The sequence below is a fragment of the Heliangelus exortis genome, chromosome 6, assembly GCF_036169615.1.
Source record: "Heliangelus exortis chromosome 6, bHelExo1.hap1, whole genome shotgun sequence".
Lineage (NCBI taxonomy): Eukaryota > Metazoa > Chordata > Aves > Apodiformes > Trochilidae > Heliangelus > Heliangelus exortis.
Window position 1 is genome coordinate 34,384,423 of NC_092427.1, and position 24,422 is coordinate 34,408,844.

The window sequence follows — 24,422 nt, forward strand, 5'->3', positions numbered from 1 at the left end:
ACCACCTGCCTGGGGATGCTCTCTTTGCTTTTTGTGTTTGAAGGACTGAAGAGAAGTAACTTCAACCATATCATCTTCTCCTCCAAGCCACATTTACAGTATTTTATATTTCCTGCTGGAAAGAATATTGTGGGCTGCCTTGCCCTGAACTCTGATCATCTCCCTGATGGCCCTGTTGTTGCTTTCATGAGCTGCTCTGCCACCAAATCCCTTTTTAGCACTCCTGTTATCTCTCTTGGCTCTGTCCCATAAGAACAGTTTAGGTTTAAGGTTTAGGTTTTAGGTTTAAGGTCTAGGTATGTCCTCAAGTTTCTGTAAAAGGGAGTTTTGGACTTTTTGTGTATCCAAGTGATTTATTTGTTTTCCCTCTCAAAGCCTGTGGTTTGTTCTCAGCCATGCTAAATTTCATGTTGTCTGTGTGACACAGTTTTTGTGGTTCAACATAGAGTAAAATTATTTTTTTTTTCATCATTTCCAAGACCATTCTCACACCTTCCATGTCTTTGTGCCCTCTTCATGAAAGTAATATGTTTTGTCAATCCTTTCTTGATAAAGTCAGCCTGGATCTGTTTCAGCCTCTTCTTAACTATATTAAGACTAGCTATCAAATAACAAGGAATGTATTAAAGCCCTGTTCCTCTCTGAGGCTCAGGAAGTCCCAGCTGCTTCCCTAGAAACTACAGAAGTTCATTTTTGTTGGGTTTTTTCCCAGGTATTGCTGCATAGAGTTTGATCCATGACTTCATTTCCTTTACCTGTAGATGCAGAGGTGTAGAGAGGATTGGTAGTTTGCTGTTCTCACTCTTCAAACAAGAGCACTTTTCTGTCTTGAAGCTCCATGTAGAACACCTTTGGTTCACCCTGATGAAAGCCTTCATGGGCACTGACTTGGGGAATAAATTTCATTTATGTTGAAACATATTTACACCTTCAAAATAAATCTGTGTGGAGTTGCAATGCTCCTCATTCCAACACTCAGCTCTACCTCACACAGATTTAGAGCAACACATGGATGCCTTCAGGATCCTAAAAATCCTCACACAGGAAAGTTATAATTCAATTAGCTGAAGGAATACTGACTCAAAACCCTACAGTCTAGAATACAATTCCTCCAAAAAAAAACCCAAACCCTTCTTAAGTTCAGTTAAAGCTCTGCTACCCTTATAAAGTAATAAGGAGGGCAAACAAGGTATAGTCACACCTAAAGGATTATTATTCCAGAAAATGTGGTTCCAGGCTTGCCCAGATCTGTGTGGGCAAAACACTTTCAATTTTATTCTTCTGTAAGTATAATTTTTTACATTACATTCCTTAAGACCATGAGACAGTCTGACATTGGCCTTAGCTGGTAAAGGGTGACTGGAATGAATCAGAGCCTTGGAATGCTGAAAAGGGTACATTTTCCTTACTAAACTATTTGCTACTTAAATAACCTCCTATATTGTTTGGTTTTAGCAGTGATGTCAGTGTCTTGGCCAAACTTCAGCAAAGGAACTGTATTAGTTTTAAACTTTCCCAGTAGTTCCTGACATCATATTATGGCTCCAAAACAACTAAATGTTGTCATCATGTTTGGTTTGAGCTTTTCATTTCAATTCCCAAGTTGTGCAACTCGTTCAAAATCACTCAAGCCTGATCCCAGCTCCAAATACTGAAAAGGGGAAGAGGGACTGGTGAGTGTTTGTGGAAATAAAAATGCCCTTCATCTCCATGCTTGCACTTGGAAGGGTGTTGTGAAAGCTACTCCAGCTGGAATAGCAAGTGATGATCTGCAGTGATGTGATTTCTGTAGGAAAGGGGCATCTAAGAGAAGGTTTTTCAAGTACATTTGATATTGGGTGGCAGATGTGTAGCTTTGAAGATCTTCAAGAAAATGTTGAATGAAGAAACACATCAGGATTTCTTTAAATCACAGAAGATTGGACTAATGGAGGAAAATAAATTGGGAAGTTCATTTGGGGTTCTGTCATTCTGAAAGACTTTAGGCTTGGGTATAAAGAGGGCATTTGGAGGAGTTGTAAAGGAAAAAAAGTGTGGCATGAATTTATTTAATCAGATGTAGAGTCAAGGTAATGATGAATAATGACTAAAGCCATTTGTAAACAGGTGCAAAACATTTTTTTTCCCTGCCTGGAGAGCTGCCACTGTTATATGATAGCTTAATATTTCAGCTAGAACTACAGCTGGAAAGGCAATGATATTGAATGATTTTCATTATCCATTCTGTGCTGCTGAAATGAACACACCATGTAAGCTGATACTAAAATAAACTCATCAAATAGAATTTGCAAGAAGCTAAACAAAAAACAAGGATTTTTTTTTTTCTCATAAATGAATGTACCTATGTGAAACCCTGTAGAAGAACTCTGGGCTGCTCATTCAGTTTTCAGGTAAATTTTTTTTTTTTTTTTTAAACCCTTACCACTTGAAGTCCTGAGCTACAGCTATAAAAGGCCTTACCCCTGAACTTGTCATTGCTGCTGCTCTCTGATGTGACAAGTGGCCCTGGAAGATGAAGCACTCCCCAGGACAGTCCAAGATCAGCTCCTGGTTCTTTTCCAGTATGAGAACTCTCTTGGAGGTGCTGCATAAACTGGCAGCAGAACTGCAGACCCTAATCTAGGACAATTAGTGATGGTTGCCAGACTAATGCTAATTAGAAAATCATCAGTAATTTGTTTCCAGGCTGCATTTCTTGGATTCACTACATTCACACTGCAGGTGCCTGCAAACCTGTTCAATTTTAATGCAACCATAACATTTACTTAGCTTCTGGCTGTCATTGCCTTATAATAATTTTTAAATATTCTTATGCATCTCTATGTCTTTTAAGACACTTATATGTCTTCTAAAAACCTTCACAGCAAGGGATATAATAGTCCTAAGGCTGGAAGAGGAGTAAGGAAGCAAAAGCATCACTAGCCAACTGAGGATTGTTATTTTTTAATTTGGTATAGCATGCATAAACAAACTTGATCAGGTCTTAATAAGAAATATTTCTTCTAGCCTTGGACTTCTGGACTTGAGAAATATATTAATATGCACATTTTAAACATAAATGTGGTTTAGCTTTTCAGCAATATTTTTAGTTGATTTTTTTTAGTTGATATTTTTTTTTGATTCAACATAGAGCAACGTGAATATATTAATCTCTTTAATGTGGAATAATGTTGTGTGGTTGCTGAGCTATTTTCAAGTATTTCAACTTGAATAATAGAATGTCAATACTGAGAAAGCAGGATACCAAAGCAGACAGTACTAACCAATTATCCAGGCATTTAGAAAACTCTAGTTCATTTTGTAAAGACAAATGTGTCCAAACCCCCAAATATATAATAGATATAATTTATTACCTTGGAAATTCCATTCTGGATTTTAAATTGGATTACTGCTGGATTCAGAAGGATGAAAACCACTGCTGAAATGTATCAGATTATTCATGGCCCACAGGGAAAAGCAGGTGTCTCCTTTCACTAGGAAGGCTTTCCATTACAGGAACAGGATTTAGAGCAACACATGGATGCCTTCAGGATCCTAAAAATTTCTGCTTCCTGCTACTCTACATCCTTTACAACAACCTTTTGGCAAGATGAGGCAAATTCATGTTTACTTGAGGTTTTTGTCCTTAAATAGCAAAACTCTTTCAATTTCTTTCAAGTAATCTTGGAAGACTGCAACTTTTTGATGATAATTTGAAAATCCATGTGTTGTGGGTTTTTTTTTTTACTCTCGTTTCTTCATTAATGCACCAAGGCATGGTGATAAAAACATGCAAATTACTTCCAGGTTTAATACATTTAATGTAACTTAATTAATTCCTTATCTCTCCAGTCCAGAAAGCCTGGAAGGGGGGGAAGCTGTCAGAGTCTCTCAGTTTCCCAGCCCTGCACTGCCCAAAAGCTGAATTCCCTGGGTTGTGGCTCTCCCAGACCAACCATGGTAGAAGGTGAATGGAGAAGAGCTAAAAGCATCAGGTCAGTGCTGAGAGCCCATAAAACAAATGGGGCTTTATGAAAAGACAAGAATTACTGAACCTTATGCTATATTGCTTCTTTTTGTGGGGGTGAGGATGATGATGTTATCCATCCCTGTCCCATCAAGGCATGTTTCATATTTCCTAGCTATTTTCCCCTCCTTTCTGTCTGTTACACATGAGAGGGGTAATTACTGCAGAATTAAAGTGCATTTTGTCTTAGAAACAGGAGTCTGCCTGCAGGGGTCATCCTGCAGTAGCCCTGTGGTAATATTTTATTTGGAAGGAGTGGTTGCAATTTGTTGTCTTGACAATTAGCACTAAAGCTCTGCTGTTAGTAAATCCACTTTGCAACAATATTCTTGAAGCAGTGGAGTTTTTCTGTCACTTGAGAGTTAGCTGGAGGGATGGAACTGGATTTCCAATTGAACATAGGATGGTGATCACTTGGTGACAAAGAGCTTCAGAAAAATGGGCAGATTGTAAAATGTTTGGCACTCCATGCTATGAGATTAAGTGTCAACAGCATTCCTTTGGGGTGATGTGAAATCTTGGAGGAAACACCCTGGCAGGTTTTTATCTGAATTGCAAAGGAGCTTTTGGAGACAGTGAAAATTCTGGCTTTGCAGCTTTGCACTGATGTGCTCAGAGTAGCTGGACTGCTTCAAGGTGAAGTGTTGGGCTTGCCCCAGTCATGACTTGGGTCAGGTTTTACTTCATTTGAAATTGCACTTCCCCAGATGAAGTCCCAGGATAGGTAAACCCTTGTAAATTGTATTGATGGGGAGGAAGGAAGGGAAAAAATGTTTTAGACAGGGTGTTGAAGTTTCTTATTGCTCCTGGAGCCAGTTCACCTTCTGGAATAGTACTTGAAAAGCAAATATTTTATTTCCATTATTGGTGCATCCTCAGTGATATCCTCCTGAAATGCCTAAGATATCCTAAGTTTCTCTCCTTCACTTCTATGGCAGGGAATTCCTTTTTTCCCCAAGGCATCCAGGGTGTGGGATCCTTCTGGCATAGTGGTGTGCACATGCAGCAGGGAATCTGAGAGAGTCAAGGAGTATAGAGCTTGTCAAATCAGAGGATCTTAAATACACTGTAGACTGCACATTAAAAGTTGGGAAAGTTATTTAATTTTTATTTCTTTAGAGTTTTCATCCTTTTGTGATGTTTTGTTACATATCAAGTGGTATTGCAGATATGTTCCTGAGATGCAGCGCTACAGGCTGGGCACAGAGTGGCTGAGAGCAGCCAGAGAGGGACCTGGGAGTCTGGATTGCCAGGAAGCTGAACAGGAGCCAGCAGTGTGCCCAGGTGGCCAAGAAGGCCAATGGCATCCTGGGCTGGCTCAGGAACAGCGTGGCCAGCAGGTCCAGGGAAGGGATTCTGCCCCTGTGCTCAGCCCTGGGGAGGCCACAGCTTGAGTCCTGTGTCCAGTTCTGGGCCCCTCAGCTCAGGAAGGAGATTGAGGTGCTGGAGCAGGTCCAGAGAAGAGCAAGGAGGCTGGGAAGGGATCCAGCACAAGTCCTGTGAGGAAGGGCTGAGGGAGCTGGGGGTGTTGAGGCTGGAGAAGAGGAGGCTCAGGGGAGACCTCATCACTCTCTCCAACTCCCTGAAAGGAGGTTGGAGCCAGGGGGGGGTTGGGCTCTTTTCCCAGGCAACTCTCAGCAAGACAAGAGGGCACAAGAGGTCTCAAGTTGTGCCAGGGGAGGTTTAGGTTGGACATTAGAAAGAATTTCTTTCTGGAGAGGGTGATCAGACACTGGAATGGGCTGCCCAGGGAAGGGGTGGATTCTCCATCCCTGGAGATATTTCAAAAGAGCCTGGATGTGGCACTCAGTGCCATGGGCTGGGAACTGCAGCGGGAGTGGATCAAGGGTTGGACTTGATGAGCTCTGAGGTCCCTTCCAACCCAGCCTATTCTATGATCCTATGATGTGGTCAGAATGCTGTTTTTATAACTTCTTTGCTCTGAAACTTTCACAAATGTGCACATATCTGCTGTCATACAGGCTCCAAGAGTTGTATTCTTCTGTGATTTTTTTATTTTTTTTTTATTTTTTTTTTATTTTTTTTTTATTTTTTTTTTTTTTTTAATTTTTTATGATTTTGTTGTTGTTGCCTGTCCTCCACTGTCTTGAAGATAAGGCTCACCAGTACTTGGGACTGCTGATGCTGCTTAGTGGTTATCAGATCTGCTGACTGCAGCTTTTCTGTCTTCTTTTATATTGTTTCTGCATTGTACTGTGTGCCAACAGGAATGGGAATGGTTTGAGGTGTAGTTAATTAGTATCAAATGTTCTGTATGCACAAGTACTTGAAATTGAGGCATGATTTCTGATTTGCCTCTTGCAGAGGAGATAGAGTTATCCTAGGAGATCTATTGATTGTATCACCAGAAACTTCAGGAAGGCAAGAGGCTGTCTGTATGTGTGTCCCTCCCCTCCCCAAAAAATCATTCCCAGCCAAAAAGATCATGTGACCCCCCAAAAATCTAGTCTGGAGGATGTATTAGCTTTAAAGCAACCCTTCATCATGATAGTTTTGAATCTTTTTGTGATTTAATCTTGAAGGTCTTCTGCATAATTTTGTTTTAAACGTGAGCTGGGGATCAGAGGTCTGAATCAGAGTAATGCAAAGGATGCTGCTTCTAAGTTCTTGATGCTACTGATGAGGTTAAAAACAGCTTCCAGAGCCAGAGGTACATTTCCAAACCTCACCATTTCATCCAGGATGTCCTCAGAAGAGGAATGGAAAATTTTCTGTAAGACTTTTGCAGTGCCTGTGCCATTGCTTTAGGATTGTCAGAATTTTGTTGTGAAGTCTTCAGTTGGCAAGAGAGGGTCTTTGATACTTGAGGTTATTTCCATTAGTGCCATCTTGTGATGATAACCTGTCTATATCTCCATGACACAATTGGGTGGGATGGACTCTCTAAATAAGTAAATAAGATGGAGATCAGTTATCTTATTAATTTATTTAACTTTTTTTTCATGTGACCTTCTGGATCTTATCTGTTGGACTACACAAATATTCTACTTGTGAATCAAAATCTAGTGGTTTTGATTTTCAACAGGGAAATTATTAAATCAATGATTGGTAAAGAGGATTTTCTTGCAACACTTAACTGTGAGATGAGTCTTTTTGATATTTTTCATTTGTGGGGCACTGTTCAGTGGAATGGAAACACAAGGTCATTATTCTTCCATTTTTTGGAGCTCACTGATGAGTGAGGCTGAGAAAAATCTTTTGTAGTTCTCCAGAGGTGCTTGGTCAGTAATCTCTGAGTAGTGTCACAGTATATTGAACAACACAAGAGGAAAACCAACAGTTTTGCACTCTGAGGAGAATTTATTATAAATATTAGCCTGTCCTGGGTTGAACTCTTAGGCAGGAATAAGACTATGGAATAAGAATGAAGTTGAAGTTTCCTGCTAAAACCACTTCCTCACCCAAATTCTGTGCAGTCAGGGTTCCCTTTCAGTCCAAATATCTGAAATAACAAAGAAAACATTAAAAATGTCCAACTAGAAATTTCAAATTTGAACAGCCAAGTTCCACTTTCTTACAGTAAGAGTGGGTGTAACTTTTTTAGATATACCCAAAGTCAAAGAAAACTGGATAAAAATGGGTGCACAAAACACTCAACCCAGAAACCCAGAATCCTGGTTTCTGAATAGCAGTCAAATAAATGTTTGTTTATTTGCATCCCATTGCCCATGTGGCTTTATTGGCATTCCCAACTAAATTCCTGAGATAAAATACATTTATTCAGAGTAATCTCTGTCGTATGCTAAAGCAAACCACTATAATAGCAATTTTCTCTTGCATTCTTTCCACATTTTTAGAAAAAAAATCTGACTCTTTTAGCACAACTGAAATCTGGAATTGAAGACTTTCATCTCACTTATGAAATAATGGTCATGAAATTCAGGTTCCAGTGTGTGATTTTTGCCATTGAGTCCAAGGAGGGTTTATTAATTGTTTTACTGTTTGTTTGCTTAAATATGACCAGCTGGACAGACAAAAGAAAGGATCTTTTAAATATATCTAGTGCCAGTAACACTTCCAGTTATTCATGTTGGCCAAGAATCATTGGAAAAGGTCAAATATTAAAAAAATAAAAATATCATCCAAGATCATAATTAGACTTAGAAAAGATACTGATAGTCTTTCAAAACTATTCTTTTAAAAAAATAAATAAAAGGCACAAACCAGTCTTTACAGCTCAGAGGGTAAAGGGTTTGGAACTACTCTTTAAATGCTGTTAGGTTGTCAAGGTTTGGGTTGAAAAGGAGATTTTCAGGGATGTCTTTTGGAACATATTAATCTATTCTATCCCTCTCCTGTAATTTACAGTACAGAGAGAACATGAATGACTTTTTCACCTTTTCAAGTCACAGAGGAAGAGTAAACCAAAATACTTATTTTCCAAAAGAACATCCAGTTTGAGAATTTGGAGAATCAATAATTTTAGGTTTAAGATGGAGATCAGTTATTAATTTATTTAATTTTTTCGTGTGGATCTTATCTGGATCTTGTCTGTTAGACATTTGAAAACTTCCATTTTGTGTAGAATGTCAGATGCTTTACTCCATTGAACACCAGAATTTTAAAGGCTGATGCCTTAGAGGATCATCATCACCATCAAGAGGATCCAGTAGAACAGGAGATTCTCTGATCCAGCAAATATTTATTTTTTTTTTCCCTATCACTTTTTCAGTAATAATCAAACACCAATCTTGATTTTTGCTGAAGTTTCACAAGCTTTTAGGAAAGCCAGGGTTGATGAAGGTGTGCTCTGCTTTGGGGTGGAATTTGGTGATTGGTTTTTTGGTTTTTCCTTTTCTTATGAGAAATATTTGGCTTATGCAGGAGAAAATGTGGCCCTGGCTATAGATGCTACAAACCTCCAGTAACCATCCAGTGCCACCCCCCTTGCCAGCCCAGGTTGCTCCAAGCCCCATCCAACTTTCCCTTCAACATTTTCAGGGATGGAGCAGCCACAGCTTCTCTGGGCAACATGGGCCGGGGTCTCACCACCCTCACAGGGTAGAATTTCATCCTAATGTCTAATTTAAATCTCTCCTCTTCCAGTTTAAAGCCATTCCCCCTTGGCCTATCACTCCATGCCCTTACAAAAAGTCCCTTTTTGGGCTACTGGGTCTTTAGCATCTGCTGCTTCTTCCTGTTCTACCTATATAAGCCTCATACCAATGCAGTTGTCTTTAAAAGCTTCATTTAAACTTTCATGCTGGTTTTTTTTTTTTAATAAACTATGTGTATGTTGGTGTCACTCCTAGAACCATGCAGAAACTGTAGGTTGTGTACGTACCTGTACATACCTGTACCCCTGTGCTCAGCCCTGGGGAGGCCACAGCTTGAGTCCTGTGTCCAGTTCTGGGCCCCTCAGCTCAGGAAGGAGCTTGAGGTGCTGGAGCAGGTCCAGAGAAGAGCAAGGAGGCTGGGAAGGGATCCAGCACAAGTCCTGTGAGGAAGGGCTGAGGGAGCTGGGGGTGTTGAGGCTGGAGAAGAGGAGGCTCAGGGGAGACCTCATCACTCTCTCCAACTCCCTGAAAGGAGGTTGGAGCCAGGGGGGGGTTGGGCTCTGTTCCCAGGCAACTCTCAGCAAGACAAGAGGGCACAAGAGGTCTCAAGTTGTGCCAGGGGAGGTTTAGGTTGGACATGAGAAAGAATTTCTTTCTGGAGAGGGTGATCAGCCATTGGAATGGGCTGCCCAGGGAAGGGGTGGATTCTCCATCCCTGGAGATATTTCAAAAGAGCCTGGATGTGGCACTCAGTGCCATGGGCTGGGAACTGCAGCGGGAGTGGATCAAGGGTTGGACTTGATGAGCTCTGAGGTCCCTTCCAACCCAGCCAGTTCTAGGATTCTATGATTCTATGCTTAAGAGTCTTACTGCAGGGTGTTTGGTGGCTCTGAATGTGCAGTGCTGTCTTCCTAGTGGAAGGTAATTGCTTCTCTCCTAGGTGAAAAACTACTGAGAAAAATTAAAATTTGACTGTATTTCTATAGGAAGGGCTCATGAATTGAATAATCTCAGCTGCAAGCTGAGACCTGAGTAATGATGTTTTGCATTGCTACACAGTCCAATTATGATGCAACAGGTTATGGTTACATTAGATTTGCTTTAAAACTTCTTTTAATCTTGGCAAAGATTTAACACTTAAGCATTGTTATGGCAAAAGAAGTCAAAGCTTGGCAAAGGTCTCCAGCTTCATCCTGGCTTTGGGAAGATAAAGTGTTTTCTGCAGTCTTGACTACAACTGTTTGACTCCTTTACATTTCAGCTTTTAAATCTATATTTTTATATATATTATGCTGAATTCTTTGAAATACATGGAAGCAGACAATTCTTTGCACATGGCTTCTCTGCAATGGGCATCTCACACCTTCCATATTTCAGTGTCTCATCCTGTTTGTCTGGCAGCTGTCTCCCAAACTGCCTTTTTAAAGTTTTGTGGAAGCTGCCCACCAAGTAATGCCTCCATAATGCTTTCCCAGCTACTCTTCCCTTACCATCATCATCTCTAAGGGCTCTTGTTAATTAGACTGATGGGTCCTGGAACATAAAAGTGCCTTTTCTGCCACATCCAGGCATTATTATGCTTTTCTAACCAGAGGTGCTAAGCAGATCTCACCCAGGGGCCATGCAGCTTTCATCAGGAGGAACAGAAAAGGCAGTGCTGAGCCAGGGTTTGTCCATTTGCCTTTCCACAGGCAGCATCATTGGAGCAGAATCCCTTCAGCTCTTGCAACTTTACTGATAAGGACTCAAGGTAGTCTGGGAAATAGAGTGGAAAAGGTTTGAAAGGAAATTTAGTTTGTGATTTCTAGTGGAAGCCATTTGTGTGAGGAGAAGGGGTAGCAGATCTTGGCTTCATGGGTTACTCTGGGCATAATTAAATTTATAGCCCAAATAGCATCTAGATGAAAGAATTATTTGATTCAAGGACAATAAGGCATATTATTTTCTCTGGAAATGACAATTTTGAAAGCATGCTAAGTGTGAACTGTGCCACTTCTGAAGAAAAGGAGCAGTATTTCCTGTAGCCTCAGAAAGCCTTAGTGGCCAAAGCTGGTGAAAGTCAGCCAGATTAACACCCAAAAATACTGTGAAGCTCATTGCTCATCTTAAAACCTCATCTACACAGGGATTCAAGGCTAGTTGTGCCATCTGGACTTCTGGAGTCCTGAAAAACAAACAGCAGAATACCTTCTAATAGTTTGTACATCAAATTCACCCTGTCCAGCCAGCAAAGAGGGTGATTGTAGTTAATTTATCAGTACCCCCAGTAATTAATAGCAGTATTTTACTGGTGAATGAAAAGTATATTTGCCCTTTTCCCCCAAGACTGCTTCATCAGATGCTGGCACTATCACTTATTTTTTTTTATCTTTTAGAAATAGCCAAGAGAACAGAGCTGTGCTTCTTGCCTATTCAAATTCAGCAGTTGGCCTGTAGCCCTAACTTTTCATCAGGGCTTTTATAAACTAAACAGAGAGAATTCCAGAGCTTTTAGCATCTTATTTTTATAGATTCAAACATGCTGCCCTGGCTTTTCCAGGGTGAGTTACAGCAGGAAAAGGTTGAATAGAGAAGCAGATGCATTTGTAATTTACTGAGTGCTCTTTGCCATGTGTCTTGGTATTAAATCAGTGTAAAGATACCAATTTATTTAGATAACATTGTTGGGAAGAAACTACAGCACAAGCACATGGCAAACCTGGGGCAGTCAAAGCAGGTAATAAAGGTTTTTCATGCCATTTTTGCTGAATTACTCAAGTACAGTGTTGTTTCAAAATAAACTTGTTGAGTAAAGCTCCTAGCTAGTGCCTTCCATAACCTACTCTTTCCTAACTTCTCAAAATTATTATTCACTGAATTCTGGAACTCTTTGGTTAATTTTATCTAGTACTTCACATTATAATACCCTGCTTTGTCTTGCTGCAACTTTAACAAAATGTGACTGCCTGGACTGAACTGTCCAAGCCTAGTCCCAGGCTGATCATATTTTTTAAGAGACTAAGCCAAAAGAGCTCATTCACATCCAAGAATGAGTCAATTCAATAATCTCCTTGATTAAAAAAGAAACCACCCCAAAAAACCTAAAAAAAAAAAAAAAAAAAAAATACCCCCCAAAAAAAAAAACCCAAACCAAAACCCAGAACATCAATGAACAACCCAAAAGCCAACTCTACAGAATTGAGGAGAGGTACCTAAAGCTCAGCATGGATTTGACCTGTAGCAGCTCCTTTGAGATGTGCTCCCATTTACCAAACCTTTGCATCTGTGAGGAATTGCAGTTCCCATTTGCTTAGTGGAGATGACAGCTGTTAAATTTCCCCAAGGCTCCAGTGGAGCATTTTGGAAGGTTTTTTTCCCCAAAATCCCCCCAGGGCTTAGCAGAAGCAGGATGCTTTGGACCTGATGGAGAGGGGCAGGGGGGCTTTTCCCCCTGTGGAAGAGGCCACAGGGCAGAGCATGAAGTGAGATGGAGATGGGGATGGACGTGGGATGGGGGAGAGCTGCAGAGAGGGGTTCTTGAGATGCCAGGCAAGGGAAATCAGGCTGGGTTTTTCTCAGAGTTTATCCCTGGTTGGGTGTTTCTGGGTGCCCAGCAGAATAATCAGATTTTTGCTGCTGACACACAAAAAGCACCCACAGGTGCTGCTCATGTCTGTAGGACCAGAGCCTTGGGAATAGAACGATGTAACCAGGAGAACTGAATGAATCCTTGGAATCTCAAACTGATTGTCAATAAACACCTTAATTATGAATCATTCAGCAGTTAAAATCAACAAGCAAACCTTGGGTAGTCACTTGGATGTGAGGGAAATATTAAAAACATGGGAGCCAGGACTGCTCTATGACTATTTCAAGTTTGGTAGAATAGGAAGGACACACACTGCCTAAAATTTCCATGGAATGAGATTTACCTGGATGTCAAGATGGAATGCTGGTTAGAGTGGATGCTTTTAGGAAGTTTCCCTCCTTGATTTATTTCCTTGGTTTATTTGTGTTTTCTCTGCTACCAGCAAATAACATTTCCATCACTTGTGTGCTGCAGTTGTGCAGGGTCGAGTTGTTACTGGGCAGCCAGTGATGCCACTGGTGTGGAGATAGCTGGAGCTTTAGTTTAGCTGACATGAATAAAAATAATCATACAGGTGTCCTGCTAGCACTTTGGTGCAGACTGGGGAGGTGTTCTCTTTGCTTTCAGCCCCAAAATCCACACTGCCACAACTCTGGGCTCTTGCTGTATGAAGTGACCCAATTCCAGGTGCACTAAAACTAACTACCTGGTAAACTGATGTTAATTACCTGGTAGACTCAAGTTAACCACCTGGTGCACAATGAATGCTCAGAATTCATTCCATTCAAGATGGAATGCTGGTTAGAGTGGATGTTTTTAGGAAGTTTCCTTCCTTGACTTATTTCCTTGGTTTATTTGTGTTTTCTCTGCTACCAGCAAATAACATTTCCATCACTTGTGTGCTGCAGTTGTGCAGGGTCGAGTTGTTACTGGGCAGCCAGTGATGCCACTGGTGTGGAGATAACTGGTTTGGCATTAGCTTTAGTTTAGCTGACATGAATAAAAATAATCATACAGGTGTCCTGCCAGCACTTTGGTGCAGACTGGGGAGGTGTTCTCTTTGCTTTCAGCCCCAAAATCCACACTGCCACAACTCCGGGCTGTTGCTCTACGAAGTGACCCGATTCCAGGTGCACTAAAACTAACTACCTGGTAAATTGAAGTTAATTACCTGGTAGGCTCAAGTTAACCACCTGGTGCACAATGAATGCTCAGAATTCATTCCATTCAAGATGGAATGCTGGTTATAGTGGATGCTTTTAGGAAGTTTCCTTCCTTGACTTATTTCCTTGGTTTATTTGTGTTTTCTCTGCTACCAGCAAATAACATTTCCATCACTTGCGTGCTGCAGTTGTGCAGGGTCGAGTTGTTACTGGGCAGCCAGTGATGCCACTGGTGTGGAGATAACTGGTTTGGCATTAGCTTTAGTTTAGCTGACATGAATAAAAATAATCATACAGGTGTCCTGCCAGCACTTTGGTGCAGACTGGGGAGGTGTTCTCTTTGCTTTCAGCCCCAAAATCCACACTGCCACAACTCTGGGCTCTTGCTGTATGAAGTGACCCGATTCCAGGTGCACTAAAACTAACTACCTGGTAAATTGAAGTTAATTACCTGGTAGGCTCAAGTTAACCACCTGGTGCACAATGAATGCTCAGAATTCATTCCATTCAAGATGGAATGCTGGTTAGGTAGATGCTTTTAGGAAGTTTCCTTCCTTGATTTATTTCCTTGGTTTATTTGTGTTTTCTCTACTACCAGCAAATAATTTTCCATCACTTGTGTGCTGCAGTTGTGCAGGGTCGAGTTGTTACTGGGCAGCCAGTGATGCCACTGGTGTGGAGATAACTGGTTTTGCATTAGCTTTAGTTTAGCTGACATGAATAAAAATAATCATACAGGTGTCCTGCTAGCACTTTGGTGCAGACTGGGGAGGTGTTCTCTTTGCTTTCAGCCCCAAAATCCACACTGCCACAACTCTGGGCTGTTGCTGTATGAAGTGACCCGATTCCAGGTGCACTAAAACTAACTACCTGGTAAATTGAAGTTAATTACCTGGTAGGCTCAAGTTAACCACCTGGTGCACAATGAATGCTCAGAATTCATTCCATTCAAGATGGAATGCTGGTTAGAGTGAATGTTTTTAGGAAGTTTCCTTCCTTGATTTATTTCCTGGGTTTATTTGTGTTTTCTCTGCTACCAGCAAATAACATTTCCATCACTTGTGTGCTGCAGTTGTGCAGGGTCGAGTTGTTACTGGGCAGCCAGTGATGCCACTGGGGTGGAGATAACTGGTTTGGCATTAGCTTTAGTTTAGCTGACATGAGTAAAAATAATCATACAGGTGTCCTGCCAGCACTTTGGTGGGGAGGTGTTCTCTTTGGGAGAGGTGTTCTCTTTGCTTTCAGCCCCAAAATCCACACTGCCACAACTCTGGGCTGTTGCTGTGTGAAGTGACCCAATTCCAGGTGCACTAAAACTAACTACCTGGTAAACTGATGTTAATTACCTGGTAGGCTCAAGTTAACCACCTGGTGCACAATGAATGCTCAGCTCCAGCCTCCCAGCAGTCAATGAGGCTTTTGGTATGTGCAGAGACATTACTATTGATAGCTCAAAAGAGCAGGGACTGTCTGGTGCCTGAATGTCACGAGTTCAAAGGCAAAGGGCAAAATTTTGGTCTGCCTTAAAGCCAGCAGAAGTTTTGCTGTTCACTTCAAGAAATCTGAGTGTTCTCCTTGAATCCTGTAAGCTTGGTTTCTGGAGAAGAAGGAATTAGGTGGTGCTTTAACTTCTTGCAGCTTCACTGTATTATAAGAGGTTTTAAATTATCTTTTTTTTTTTTTTTTTTTCTCTGATTGAGTTTTGTGGGAAACTAAATAGAAAGTGTATTTTAGAGCCCCAGAGACCTGCTCTGATGAACCACATCAGGGGAAGTTAAACATCTGCTTGATGCACAGACACAGCTTTAGCAGGACTCCAAATCATTCAAAAGAAATTGTAGGAAATCTGTTTACTTTTAAGTTTCAAACCTCATTGCTCACCTTTAAATTTTAATGTCCTTACATACAAATAAAAAATGTAGAAAGCTCGATACAAAATATTTACCACCCGGGCAGAAAATGTATAAAAGGAGGAGGAAATGTGTAGAAGGAAAAGAAAATTGAGCACTTTTGCATATTTTAGAGTGGCTTTTACAGAAAGGAAACCAGATTCTGGAATTTAACAAGAATGTGTATCTTACTAACATGATATTTTAACAGTGATTTTACTGGCTTAACAAATGCCTGGTTTTTAGTTTGTATTTCACGTGTGAAATGAAATGGACTTAATAGTAAATAGATTTTTTTAATTTCAATTAACATTTTTTCATCATAAAGAAAATGTACAGAATTTGTGTGGAAATCCAGGTACTCTGTTTACTCAAAAAAGATAATACTTTGCTGCAGACTTTTAAATATAATAAAATGCATTTAATAGCAATCTTGTGTGGTATTGTCAATATGGACATAAGATTCAAAGTATGGAAATTCAGTTGTGGATCAAAATGACCATAAAAACAGTAACTCAAAGAACCTTATAAACATGTCAATGCCCATCATTTATCACAGATGGCTCATACCAATGTAAAAAACATATAAAATGTAGTAGTATACTCAACATATGGTTTACTTTGCTGTATTGTTCCTACATGTTCTTTGTGTTAAAATCCAGGAAATTCTATTACGAAGAGAATATTGGGTTGGGTTTTTTTTTTGTTTGTTTGTTTATTAAACTAAAGTACAGGTTAAAGTAATTCCTTTCTTGCCATGAACATATACCAACAGTGATTAAAAAATAAACATTTATTTACAAAATATTGAGGCATACATATTACACAAGTCAGTTATATCAAAGTGGTTTGGTTGGTTTTTTTTTTTTTTTTTTTTTCTTTAAACAGTATCTGTAGCAACCAACTATTTGCATTGGTTTCTCATAGTGCAAACGGTAATGTTGCAAAGGCAGGTTACCATGTGGGGTCAGGGTTTGGATGTCAGACTTCTCTGCTGCCTTTTAGTTTCACTACATCTAGAAAACTATTCTCTTTCACTTAAAAAATATCTATTTCTTGCGAATGTTGAGTAGTGTACCTGAGGATAGGGCAAATTCGTTGGTAGTCTAAATTCTTTCACTTATTTAACTATCTATTTACTCAGCCTGCTTACGTAGCACCATTGCCATTGGTTACTAACACACTAATGAGGAAAAGGAATGGAAACACACTAAAATACACTATGCCATCCCTCATTTCAGGATTTGTCCCTGGATGTGGAATTTCATCTGACACATTTCCTGATTCTGCACTACGTGTTCAAGTGTTTAAGGATGATTCTGGTGGTATTGTGGAGTGGTGTATGTGTTAACCAGTATATATTTTCCTGTAAATACAACATGAAGTGAAGCTGTGAAGAAATGGACTTAAAAGCCTGCTCCTTCAGGTGAGAAGGAGCTTGATTTGCTTACCAACCTGTAGCAAAACCTGCGTATAAACTCGTGGCTGAACGACTGAGCATTGATTCCCTCGCAATGTAACATCTTCAACCCGGTAAAATCCTGATTTTGATTGGAGCTTTTCTTCTTTGCTGGCTCAAAGGTAACTGTCTCGTCCTTTTTAGTTCACATTTCTGGTTCTGCTGCACCCCACCTGTACCATAACCTCTCGTGCAGCAGGGAGGATGTTGGCAATGCAGAGCGTACGTAACTTCACAGTTTCAAAGACTTGCTGAGGGGGTATAACTTTATTTTTTTTTTTTCTCTCTCTCTTTTTTTTTTTCTTTTTTTTTTTTTTTTTTTTTTTTTTTTTCTTCTCTTGATAGCTCCCACAACTTCATGAAGACGTGGCTCTCCCAACCACCTCAGGAGCACCCGCAGCGATCTACCACCATGGCTGGGATCTTCCCATAAATTATTTGTTCCTTCCCGTTGAAGTACAGCATGTTTATGGGGGACATCTTGGTGGGCGTGCAGCAAGGGCCCGCCGAGCCTCTGGGGTTGGCTTGGTGCACCAGGTGAGTGTGGGGGTATTTTTGTAAAAAGACAAATTCACACTCTCCAGAGCAGTAATTGGCTTTGTATCTTTTCGGGGCGATAATCCAGTCCCATCCAAAAGCTTCAAAATCCACCGTCAGGGGGTAGCGGCAGCACCGCGACTCCGTCGAGTGCTCGTCGCAGTCGAGGCCGAAATCTCTGCGGGACCTTTTTGGGGTGTCTGTGACTCTGACCTCTAAAAATGGGTTCTGAGAAGAAACCAGAAGCGTTGCTGAGTTAAGCACAGGAAAACCATGCAAACCTAGCACGTTTCAGAATAAGTGTAGCAAGTTATCACCCGCGGATAAAAGCCTTTTGGCAAAAAAAACCTTTCTCCTGCAGAGCTCTGCTCAAGGATTGTTTCTCTCCTGCATGCTGAGCACCACCATTTCCCTGCTGTTTCTCTAGAAAGAGCTTTAGTTTCTGAGGTTCTTCCCCTGAAAATCACCATCACCTCAGTACCAGCATCACTTCTATTGAATGCTAAAAGCTTTCAGAAATTTTGAGGATTTCTAATTTTGCTGTGAGGTTTTTTTTTTTTTTGTTTTAAACCCCATCATAAGAGCTCCTTTTTTTCCTTTTTTTCCTTTTTTTCCTTTTTTTCCTTTTTTTCCTTTTTTTCCTTTTTTCCTTTTTTCCTTTTTTCCTTTTTTCCTTTTTTTCCCTTTTTTCCCTTTTTTCCCTTTTTTCCCTTTTTTCCCTTTTTTCCCTTTTTTCCCTTTTTTCCCTTTTTTCCCTTTTTTCCCTTTTTTCCCTTTTTTCCCTTTTTTCCCTTTTTTCCCTTTTTTCCCTTTTTTCCCTTTTTTCCCTTTTTTCCCTTTTTTCCTTTTCTCCCCCTTTTCTCCCCCTTTTCTCCCCCTTTTCTCCCCCTTTTCTCCCCCTTTTCTCCCCCTTTTCTCCCCCTTTTCTCCCCCTTTTCTCCCCCTTTTCTCCCCCTTTTCTCCCCCTTTTCTCCCCCTTTTCTCCCCCTTTTCTCCCCCTTTTCTCCCCCTTTTCTCCCCCTTTTCTCCCCCTTTTCTCCCCCTTTTCTCCCCCTTTTCTCCCCCTTTTCTCCCCCTTTTCTCCCCCTTTTCTCCCCCTTTTCTCCCCCTTTTCTCCCCCTTTTCTCCCCCTTTTCTCCCCCTTTTCTCCCCCTTTTCTCCCCCTTTTCTCCCCCTTTTCTCCCCCTTTTCTCCCCCCTTTTCTCCCCCTTTTCTCCCCCTTTTTTCTTTTTTTTCCTTTTTTTTCATTTTTCCCCTTTTCTTCCCCTTTTTTCTTTCCTTTTTTTTTCCTTTTTTTTTTTCCTTTTTTTTTTCCTTTTTTTTTCCTTTTTTTTTCCTTTTTTTTTTCCTTTTTTTTTTCCCTTTTTTTTTTTCCTTTTTTTTTTCCTTTTTTTTTTCCTTTTTTTTTTCCTTTTTTTTTTTTTTTTTTTTTCCCCCCCTTCCCTTGCATTAGAACTCCAGATAAAAAATTAAGAACTCCAAAAGCATTTCAAAGGGAGGCCTTCTCGGTGTTACTCTCCCTTTTGCAAGTCCTTCTGAAATTCCCCCCACTGAATCCCTCTTCAGTTCAGGCTTTCTGGGCATCAAGGAAGGCTCCTTGACCAGACCGAGGAGAAAAATTACTCCGTGGTTGCTACTGCAGTGGCAGTAGGAGTGAGTGTTTGCCCTGCTGGTACAGGCTACTTCACAGTTTTCCCCTCTGCCAGAGGGCTAAATACAAATTTGCACTCAACAACAGCTGAATTTGGAGGGAGAGCCAATATTTTGACTCCTAAAAGAGCCCTGTGGCCAGGGATGAGATTTGGGGAGATCTCCAAGCCCTGTGCTTCCCAGGGAAGGTGCATTTCAGCCCACAACACCTGAGAACAGAAGGATGGTGCAACCCTTTTACAATCATGAATTTAAAAAAAAATTCCTGATGGTTCTTCCCTCCCAGGCACTGATTTCAGCCCCATCTGTTGGTGTGACACTGACCAGGGTGTCCCATGAAGGTGGACCCTTCCTCAGGAGTTAAGAGCTTTGTCACCCAGCTCTGTCCCCTCTGAAATTCCTGCTGCAAGGTGTCCTGCTGCTGCAGACACTCCTCCCAAAGGTAAATGATATGGGCAGGGCCAGGGAGGAGCTGTGGGGAAATTTCCTCTCCTGTTAACAGGAGATCCACATCTATAATGGATCTACAGTTAAGATATCACATCCTTTTCCCTTTAAGTTAAGTTTTGCCTTTAGGTTTCCTTTAAGTTCTTAATCCTATTATACCCTTATATACCCTTATACCCTTATATACCCTTATTTAACTTATAAAGTTAAATGTTACCCAGCTACCTAAATACAGTTGGAGGTGATCTTAAAGGTCTTTTCCAACCTAAATCTATGATCCTGGAATAAACAGACTGATCCACTGCATATAAGTAAAAGTAAATCCTACTCTTTATTTAAAAGGAGGACCTTTGTGGTTGTGATTTTTTTTTTGGGCTGTGATAGGTTCAGGATCTTTATAGGTTGGAAATGATGAGTGCAGAAACAAATAACAAGCAAAATTTGGTAGTTTACTTGGTAAGCTTCAGGTTTAATTTGTTCATCTCTACTTACAAAATTAATTACTTTATGTTCTTTCTCATTATTACATCTCATTTATTGTATGAGGCAGAATTTCTCTATGCAAACATCTCTAATAGATGGCCTGATGCAGTTTATCACATGCTCAGAGGTACAGAGCTCAGTGTTATGAAGATCTGGTCCCACCTTCCTAAACATAGGTAACTCTTGCTGCTGTTAATATAAAACACATGCACACAGAGCAGGGAGAAATTCCCTCACTTTCTCAGCACTATTGGAGGCAACTTTCCTATCAGTGAAAGGATCTAATCTCTGTTCTTTTAGTTTTATATAGAACAACTGCTGAGGAAGCAGTATTTGCCCTCAGATTTGAAATGTTTCTTTGCTAGTAACATCCACCAGTAATCACCAGAATATTTTCTAGTTATTAATGCCTTTCAGCATCCCTCTGAAGCACTGCAGTTTGTCTCAGTTTTCCAAGGAGGGAAACAGAAGCAGAGGAATGCTCTTGATTTTGCCATGATCGGAGAGCAAAGAACAGAAGAATTGGGTATACAGAACTTTTCTGTTCCCTAAACAGTGCTTCAACACAACTTAAATGTTTTCCCAATAAAACGCAAAACATTTAAATGCGATTTAAAAAAAAAAAAAAAAAAAAAAAAATGAACTTACCAATCCATCCTCACCAGGTCCTGGGAAGGTTACAGCAAGATCTCGTCCGTTCTCATCAAAAGCTTTGATTTCGATGCCCAAATTGGATTCAGGCTGTTTGAGCCAATTTTGCAACACTGTCTTCACATCAATACTCTGCCAAATACCAGTGCCTGGGTTCATGTCAAGTTTCAGAGATCGAATTCCAGTGTATCTTGTACCGTCTTTCATGGGCTTAATAAGTCTCAGGATCTGCACAAACACCGTTGTAGGTTTTTGGACTTGCCTCAAGTATATCCACAATTGTGCCTTTACTACTTTGTTATATTGTATTTTAGAGCTAAATTTAAAGAAGCAACATTTTGGTTTTCCCTCCATTTGTACAAGAAAATCAGCTATAAATGAATGGAAAGAATAGATTACTGAACAGGGAACAAAAAGAAATACGCATATATAAACCAAATTTATTTTTCTTCCACATAGGAAGTCTCACAATATAATCTAAACAGTATCAGTAGCCAAGTGGATTTAACTTAATTCATTTACTGTGGTTCATGCTCTACAGCAAATTTAATGGATGTCAACAAAATCATTAAGCTAATCACCTAAAAAGTACCATCACGTGTCAAGGAACCCATGATACTGGCACCACTGCTCTGGGCTGACCTGCACAGCTGCAAAAAACCCTTCTTCCCAAACAAAAACTACCTGGGGTAGGGGACACAGCCTATTGCACTTCACAGTGACTACCACCAACTCACTCCTGCTGGCCATCTCCTGAGGACCTTCCTAAAGCATGAAGAGCAGCAACTCTGCATAAGCTGACTCAATTCTACCTTTAATTTATTAAAATTGCCTCAGTGTGCTGCAAAACCACACAAACAGAGGCAACCATGGGCAAACTACATGAAATTTATAATTTCTGTCCTCAGCGGGGGAAAAAAAATAATTAAGAATGATAATCTAAGGATCATTTTGTTTTCATTTGAAGAATATTATAAGAAAGTCATGTCTAGTGCTGTGTTCCCCCTTCCTGTAGCCTATGATGCAGCTGTCATACCAACTCACTGCAATATCTTTCCCTGCCAGGATAAAATGGGTAATACTAATCTGAAATGGTGCAGGGCTTTGACATTCATAAATCTCCCCACTTAAGGGAACTGTCTCTTTAGTGCATTTAAAATAGTTCAAGGGCTTTTTATCAAAAAGTAGCAAATGCAACTCAGAGGATGAAGTTCAGCCACTGTAATTACGTAACAGTTTAATTAAAACCTGTTATAAACCCTTGGATATCAGCAGGCTGGAATAAAACTGCTGGCAGACCACAACTTTGTGATGAGGCTGCAGTTATGTATTGCTAGTAAATGCACTTCTTAATTAAAAAATTAAAGAATTATTCAGGGAAAGTGCCTTTTTGGTCGATGCCTGCATTTTCAGCCTGTTAGAGCAGCTGGTACATTATTCCTCTGTGTGCATTGTAATGATATCTGTAACTGCTGCCATGCCTTATATGCCCTGTCATCTTTTTTCCTTTTTGACACAATATTCATAAGAGTTATTTAAAAAAAAAAAAACCAGCTGCCAGAGTCAAATACTTCAGCTGATGAAGAACACAAGATACTATAGTATTAGCTGTGCAAAAGATACTTGATAGGAGCTATAGCAGATGTTTAGCACTCAGAAGATAACTCAGAATCTGCTCATTCAGTAAATGCCTTCATTCTTCCTTGGCACGACTACTGGAGCCGATTGCTCCGGCGTGGATATTTTCCCACTTAAATCTCCTGCACACATATTTGCTTTAAACATACAGTTTTAAGGGAGAAGTGGGTGGTGCTAGTTTATGGGAATTCAGCAAAGGAGCAAGGATTTAACTCTCTGCTTGCACTTGCTGTAACACGGTGCAGCTAGGTAGGTGCTCTCAGCTGTGTTTCTGCTGATTTCTACCGCCTCTAAAAGCACCGCCCGGGGAAACCTCCCACAGAAAAAAAACAGAAAAATTATCTGTACTTGGACTTTCTAGTTGTGGTGGGGAGTGCCCTGAGCACCTCAGATAACGAAGCCAACCGAGCTGCAGGTCTCCCTTTGCTTTCTAAGGCAAAGGAGTTACGAGGAGCAGAAAAGGGAGCAGTAAAACAAAGGATCGCCCGGCGGTCATCTGAACCTGGCTCAAATTCTTTAGAAATAACGCTCCTCTCCCTCCCTCTAGCAGACTTCAGCCAGCAGCCTGGTGGGAGAGCCCGAGGAGGAGTTGTGTGGCTGTCCTACAGCAGAGAGACAACTCTCTCGGAGGAGCAGAAGGAGGTGAAAGCAGCAGCAGGGTTGTTACTTACACTCGGTAGGCATCGTGATAATCGTTTCGGTGGTGGCGTGGTAGTCATCATCTTCCAAAGAGCCATCGCTGCTGTCGTCCCTCTGGACATCATACTGATCAATCAGTTCCTGCAACGGAGGGGCTTTGGGTAAAAGTTGTCTGATAACATCCCTGCTGATGTTGGGAGCGTGTTCCAGCCGCAGTTTGCTGAGGATCTGAATTTTGATGGCTTCTATTCGGGATGATTTTGTATTCTGTCTCCACGTACAAGCGTTGCACAGTCCATCCTTCTCAGCGTTCTCTGTGGGCTGACTGCTGTCATCCAGAGCCACTGGATCAACTGAAATCAGCATGAACAGGTAAATATAAACATAGATTGCTAGCTTTTGCATGATCTCACATTCAGTGCAGCTTATTTTCCCTTTTTTTTTTCCCTTCCTTTTTCTTTTTTTTTTTTTCCCTTTTTTTTTTTTTTTTTTTCTTCCTTTTTCTTCCTTTTTTTTCCCCTTCCCCTTTTCCTTTTAGCACTAAACAGATCCGTGAAAGCAAATGCAATCAGAGAGACAGCTTGCCACACTGGTCTACCTTATATATTCCAAGGGGGCTTTTTATACTCCAACTTTGATTAGGCTCATGTCGTCAAACCCAACGATTGGTTGCTGTCCCAACAATGAATCTGGCTGTCAGAGGGTAAAGCCCTGTCAATCACAAGTCACTAGACAGCATTTAGTTACAGCCAAGGGTGAACTGATTTATCAGGGTGCTTTGCTGAGGATATGCCTTTGCATACTGAAAGGAGATATTTCCAAGTATTGTGGGCAGCAGGACTGAAAGACAGCACTGTCATTCTTAAATATATACCAACCATGTACTGTGAACCAAGACAGACCTCTCTCTAAACTTCCTTTAAGCTTCTACCAGTTTTGTTTTGGTTTGGGGTTTTTTTTTTTTGTTTTTTTTTTTTTTTTTGCAGTTGAAAGTTTGTGCTATTTAAAAGAAAATCCCTGGGGATTACTGTTAGCAGGCAGGGGAGAAATACTTCAGAAATGCATTGCAAACAGTGCTAACTTATGTTCTTCAACATAAGATATATTGAGCAGTTCATATTTCAGAAAACTTTAATGGGTTTTCCTGCTAGAGACCAGCTAAAGCACTAATAAAGATTTTGTGTCATGTTTGACACAATATTTATTGACTCAGTGTAAATGCACATCTTAACTGTTAGACACTTTAGTCTATAACAAAATCAAAAGAACAAATC

At 40.5% G+C, this 24,422-nt stretch overlaps 1 protein-coding gene and 1 long non-coding RNA gene across 2 annotated transcripts; both read right to left on the reverse strand.

The window, feature by feature from the left end:
- Positions 1 to 16,334: 16,334 nt before the first annotated feature.
- On the reverse strand, positions 16,335 to 23,743 carry MSTN (myostatin). The gene is made up of 3 exons (XM_071747810.1): positions 23,181 to 23,743; positions 20,869 to 21,242; positions 16,335 to 17,868 (listed from the first exon to the last, which is right to left on the reverse strand). The coding sequence occupies exons 1-3, from the start codon at positions 23,551 to 23,553 to the stop codon at positions 17,488 to 17,490; spliced, it is 1,128 nt and encodes a 375-aa protein (XP_071603911.1). The 5' UTR covers positions 23,554 to 23,743; the 3' UTR covers positions 16,335 to 17,487.
- On the reverse strand, positions 19,077 to 20,861 carry LOC139797849 (uncharacterized). The gene is made up of 2 exons (XR_011726593.1): positions 19,925 to 20,861; positions 19,077 to 19,887 (listed from the first exon to the last, which is right to left on the reverse strand). It is a non-coding gene; the product is annotated as an uncharacterized lncRNA (long non-coding RNA).
- Positions 23,744 to 24,422: the final 679 nt, after the last annotated feature.